Raw genomic sequence first — 6,134 nt, 5'->3', positions numbered from 1 at the left:
TATATCTGTCATGGATTGCCTAGCTAACCATCTGTTGTTTATTTCACTCCTTATACATGCTGGCCACCTCACAAAAAAAATTTTAAAATTTTCAGAAAAAAAAACTAAAAAATAATTATAAATAGTTTTTTAGGTGTTTTGCTGCGCAGTGTCGTCCATGTTACGGCCTGTTATCTTAAGCGCACCACTTGGCACTTGTGGTTTCCATACATAACGATAAATAAAAGTGATTTCGAGAAAACTGTGAATCAAAGCTTTTTAAAAATACAATACAGTGCGGTTACGAGCGAACTGCACCGTTAGGCTAAACAAAGACTTAAATTAAGTGTCGGGTATAGATGTTGAGTGAGAAGGGCAATTAGGATCGATCCCATTCCGCCGCATGATAAGACCAGATTGAGCCAAGTTATAGACGAGCTTTCTGAGCACTGTAGCAGCATATCTATAAACTTTAACTCTTTTTTCCACCAACATGAGCTTTTATTGCAGCTAAATATACCTAGTTTGATAACGTGGTGGCTAAAAATATTATTCTATAATATATAAGATTCAAAAAATTAAAAACATTTAAATTTTTTTCATACTTCTTCAGTGGCGGTTGCAATTATAATTTAATAGTGTGAAAGAAATGAAAATAAAATTACTTTTATAATTTTTGAATTTTACATAATATGTATTAGTAGGGCTACTGTACTATTCGAAGGATAGCAGTCCTTGAGCTCTTAAGTTCGTAAGTGTCTATTAATTTTGATAGCTGGTTATGGTGAAAGAGAAAGAAAAAAACTATGGAGAAATTCGAAGAGCGAAAAAATTAAGAAAAGAAATGAGAGAAATGAGATATTAATTAACTCTAACCACCCATCAAAATTGATGAATAATTACGAACTTAGAAGCACAAGAACTACTGTACTTCTAATAACACAGTAGCCCTACTCCTTTCAGCCTTGGTATTACCAAATTAGGCTTTTGAGCGCGTCTGGTTCACACTATGATTTGGTGGAGTAGGTGTAAGCAATAATTTCCCCACACCCCTCTCTCTCTCTCTATATATATATATATAATAGAATATTGGGTCTTAATTACAACGTCATCATCTTTTCTTTCTCGCTTCCTTTTGAAGCCTCCGCGAGTACAAAAATGTCCGGAGATAATAAGAAGGTTAATTTTTTCTTTTGTTTTCCCTCCTAAAACAATTTAGTGATCTTATTTTTTAAAATTTGCTTTTCCGATAAATTTAATTTGAATTTATTGCGATTCTGATTCCGCTTCTTGTTAAAAACAAATTGCGCAGAAGGTAATTGTGAAGTTGGACTTGCATGACGATGTGGAGAAGCAAAAGGCATTGAAAGCAGTCTCCAAACTTCATGGTATCGATCTTCATCTCACCTTCCCCACTTAACATCCTTCATTTATTTATTTATTTATTATTTTCTTTTTTTTTTTATCCATAGCAATTAATGTACTGATCTCAAACGTTTTTATAGTGAGCAATAACATCTTATATCCATTCCATTTAAGAGTTATTAATGTACTGATCTCAAACTTTTTAAAACAATTATTTAAATTTTCGTGAGCTCTAGAATGAAGGATATAGTATCTGTACCTTTTTGGATGTATGTACATGCAAGTAGAAAATTTTTTTATAGCTATATTTTTAGAAATTTTTTAGGATAAAAAAGTACGATATCATATTATTTATTTATTTATTATATGATAATTTTTTGTTCGAATTTTTTAAATATTTATAATTAGGCGGAACTCATAACCACTTATTAAAGTTGGAGGACTAAAAAGTCAGAGGCTTCATAATTTAAGGACCATCAATGCAATTTAGCCATCTCATTTCCTACAGTTGGAAAAGAAAATGCTTGTGGTACTAGATCTTACAACCCCCATCCAGTGATTTTAAAGTTGTTTAAATTTTTAGTATTAAAAATAAATTAATAACACAAGCCCAATATAAGGTGTAAAATTTATACTTTTCTTATGAATTTACAAATATCAATAGAATTTAGGGTGAAAAGTACGTGGAGATCCTGGACTTTTGCAATGCTGAGATTTAGCCCTTTGAAACTTTTATGAAACATTTATATAGATTTCCTGAGTAAGTTTTTGCATTTTGCAATACTTAAAGTACAAGTACATATATGAAAGATTTAAACAATATCATTTATATATTTTTTTATTTGCTTCAAATAGGTCCCTCGTTAAGATTTTTTATTAAACCTAATGGTTTCCTGGTTAAATAGTACACCTTCTAGTCTAGTCTAGGCTAGTTCGAGGACGGAAAGTGCAGCTAAGCTAGTGTGTTAAATTATATAAAATAACTATTGTTCTTCAAAATTTGAACTACTAAAGAACGGTTATGTTTTTTATATTTAGCACTTTTTCTAAAGAAAGATGTTTTTATTTAACGGTATGGACTTGAATTAAATAGAAGAAAATCAATCAATAATTATAGAACTCTAGTGTGACTTGAATTCAGTACATCTTACTCTGATATTATATTGTATAATGTGAATCTTTATTCTCCAAAAATTTAATCGGTTAGAAATGATATTTTTAATTTTTATATTCAACACAGGGATTGATTCCATCTCCATGGACATGAAGGAGAACAAGCTCACTGTCGTCGGGTGTGTTGACCCGGTGGATGTCGTCGGCAGGGTCAGAAAGTTTTGGGACGCTCGGATTTCCTACGTCGGTCCGGCTAAGGAGCCGGAGAAGAAGAAAGAGGAGCCCAAGAAGGAGCCCAAGAAAGACGGCGAGAAGAAGAAGGATCCGAACAACCAAATCGCCGAGCACGTCAAAATATACGGAAATAATCCGTATATCGTCATACCGTATTATGTAGAAAGGACCGAGGAATACCCTAATTCTTGTGTGATCTGCTAAAACCATGTTCGTTTCCTTCCACTGAGAGTGTAGAAGTTGTTAATGAAGTTGTTTTTGATCGTAAATTTTACTTCTGTTATCTGACTCACTATAAATTAAATTCATCCAAAGCTCTAGCAAGACATGGGCGGGGTTGAACCCACGACCTCATATAATAAAAAGCTTAGAATTGGCTCTAATAGACTATTATCCAAAAGATCAATGTAGTAGAAAATAGATTCAGAAACATATGTTAGCAACAGGTAGGTTCGAGGTTCCGGTAAGAGAAAGAGGAGATGAATCGCTGGGAGCTCCACGACCTCGGGAGCGGTCCATCGTCATCTGGCAATAATAAAGGGGAAAAAAAATATTTTCTACTCGGCAAAATGAGAAGAAGAAGAAGAAGTAATTTAATTGTGCAACATATTTTAATTATGCATTTTAATTATGCAACATGTTTTAGTAAGATATTCTAATTGTGCAATAACTTATTAAATAGTGTAAAACTTTTTTAAATTATATAAAATAGTACAAAATATAGTTTTTAATTGTGTAATAATTTATTAAACATTGTAATATAGTTTGAAATGGTATTATATTTTTACTTTTAATAAAAAATAAAGAAATAAAAGGAAGATGAAAAAGTTCAGCAATGAAGAGAGAAGTTCTCTCTTCACTGTGGAATAGGAATGTTAATGGGCCGGTATGGATACCCAAAATATTATCCGAATCCGAACCCGAACCCGAACCCGAACCCGAATGGGGCGGGTTTACTCGAGCTAAACGGATATGAATTCGGTTAAAGATATAGAAAATAAAAACCTGACGGATACGAATATGGGTATAGATTTTATATTTACCTGATCCGGACCCGAACCAGATCCGAACCCGAAACCGAACCTGAACCCGAATAAATTATATATATACATAATTTATTTTTATTTATTTATATAATATATAAAATATTTAATAATTTTTATTTATTAGATCTTCATCCAACGGTATGGATTTTTAAAATCCGCCGGGTTCGGGTCTGGGTTCAGGTTTCTGGTTTTTGGTCGAGGGCGAATATGGGTATGGATTTTAAAATCCGCCGGATTTGGGTTTGGGTTTGAATTTTAATTTAATTTTCAGATTCGGATTCGAATTTTTGAAAAGCCGGCCCAAATCCAACTCATTGACATCCCTACTTTGGAAGACTCAAATACGGTGAGAGGAAGCTTCTTTGTACTTGTATACAAAAAACTTTGGAGGATGTTTAGCTTAAATTAAAAGTGGGTTTAGAGTCAAAAATAATTTTTTCCTTCAATAGAGTATTGGATAACCTATTTTTAAAATTCTAACTCTGATTTTAGAATCAGTTTTCTGATTTTAGAGGTTTAAAATCAGAAGCAACTAAAATTTGTTTCTTAAAATCTGATTCTGATTTTGAATCCAACGTAAAATTTAAATTTATATTTTAAAAAATTAAAATTTTAAGTTTAAATTTTATATATTTAAATTTAAAATTTAAAATTTTTTAAAAATAGTAATTTTTTCTGTCAAATAATTTAATTTATAAAATTAGTTCGGAAAAATTATTTATCCTGAACTTTATGGTTTTTAACCAAAATCAATTCTCATAATACAACTCTGCCTTCTCCTCCCCGGCCTCATCGTCTTCAAAGCGGGTCTCCATGATCCCCACTCCCCCCTATCTTGACTCGAGCGTCGCCTCGTCGAGGCTGAGGTTGCTGCCGTTCTAGACCCCGGTTGCCTCGCTGGCAATCCCGACCACCACATCGAGGCTTTCAGGAGCCTCGTTCTGGAGCAGGATGCGGGAGCTTTCAGCGTCCGTGCGGGGGCAAAGACGTTTTCAGCGGGCAAGGAGGAGTGCTGCAGCGATGTGGGAGGGATGACAATGGCGGAGAGTGTTTGGTTTAAAGGGGCGATCATCTTTTGTTGTGGTGAGAGGCTAAGTTGGGTCGAGTTACGCTTAAAATGGCGAGAGGTTAGATTGGATCGAATCATGTACAAAATGCGCGCGTGGCTGGTTTGATCGAGTCACAATCGAGACATATATATGCTATTGTTTATGGCGAGAGACCTAGTTGGCCCGAGTCATGTTCGAAATGATGAGCCATCAGATTGAAAAGAATTATATTTGAAATAGCGCGTGGCTGGTTGGATCGAGTCACAGTCGAGATCTGTAGACGCTATGTCTATAACTTTTAAATAAATTGATTGCGTATTTTTAACAGCTTAGATTTTTAATATTAATTATTAGTGTCAATGATCCCATAGGAAACAGAGATAGGAAGCAGAGTGTAAAGAAAGAAAAGAATGGATATATCTTGGTCACATTTCTAAAATTTAAACGGGACAAAAACATTCAAAAAATTATTTATTTTTACAAAAAAATATAAATAAGTAAAATTTAGGTAAAAATATATAAAATTTATCTGAGCTATGAATAATTTTAACTGGTTAGATAAACTTTTAAAATTTTAATTTTACTATTCAATTTTTAATTTATTTGATTTGAGTCTATCAACTACACTTTGACTTCAAAATATAAGCTAATTATTAACTCTAATAAATTTATAGTTACGAAAAATTATATAAAATATATAATTAAATTTACATAGATAAGGAATGTATTAAAATTTTAAAGTCAATATTTAGTTGACTAAATTAAATCAAACAAAATGAAAGGTTGAATAGTAAATAAACATTTTGAAAGATAGTATAGATAAATTTTATACATTTTTATTTAAAATTTTTATGAAAAAGATTAAATTACAAAAAATTCTTCTGTAAATATCCACTATTTTACTTTTCCTTTCCGACTTTCAAAAATTTATATTTTTCCTCCTTAAGTTTTGAAAATATTTTTAGGAGGGTATGCCGTTAATAGAGAGGGCAAAATGACTAAATTATTTTATTTTTATAAAAAATAATATTTTAATATATTTTTATTATTTTAAAGGGTATTTTCGGTACAAATAATAAGAAATTGGCGGGATAGTGATGAAATCCTGGCGGAGGGGGGCTAGATGCAATAATTAAAAATATCGATGGAGGTAAAATATAGATTATTAAAAACTAGAAAGGAAAAGCAAATAAGTAAATATTTATAAGGATTTTGTGTAATTTAGCTATAAAAAAAGTCAAAAATTAAAAGTAATTTGATCAAATTTTTGAAAAAGGGGGCGGGGCTCGCAATTACTTGTCCATGCAAAAAGAATCGACACGTGTCCGTAGCAAATCGACTCGAGGGT

General features: G+C 32.1%; 1 protein-coding gene across 1 annotated transcript; it reads left to right on the top strand.

Annotated features, from left to right (window-relative positions):
- Nucleotides 1,093-2,976, top strand: LOC109717488 (heavy metal-associated isoprenylated plant protein 39-like). Its single transcript, XM_020243308.1, has 3 exons — nt 1,093-1,158; nt 1,292-1,367; nt 2,585-2,976. Exons 1-3 carry the CDS (start codon nt 1,138-1,140, stop codon nt 2,893-2,895), a joined length of 408 nt encoding a protein of 135 aa, XP_020098897.1. The 5' UTR covers nt 1,093-1,137; the 3' UTR covers nt 2,896-2,976.

Source organism: Ananas comosus, linkage group 1 (assembly GCF_001540865.1).
Source record: "Ananas comosus cultivar F153 linkage group 1, ASM154086v1, whole genome shotgun sequence".
NCBI lineage: Eukaryota > Viridiplantae > Streptophyta > Magnoliopsida > Poales > Bromeliaceae > Ananas > Ananas comosus.
The sequence above is the reverse complement of the archived record's forward strand: the minus strand, read 5'-3'. Positions and strand labels throughout refer to the sequence as shown.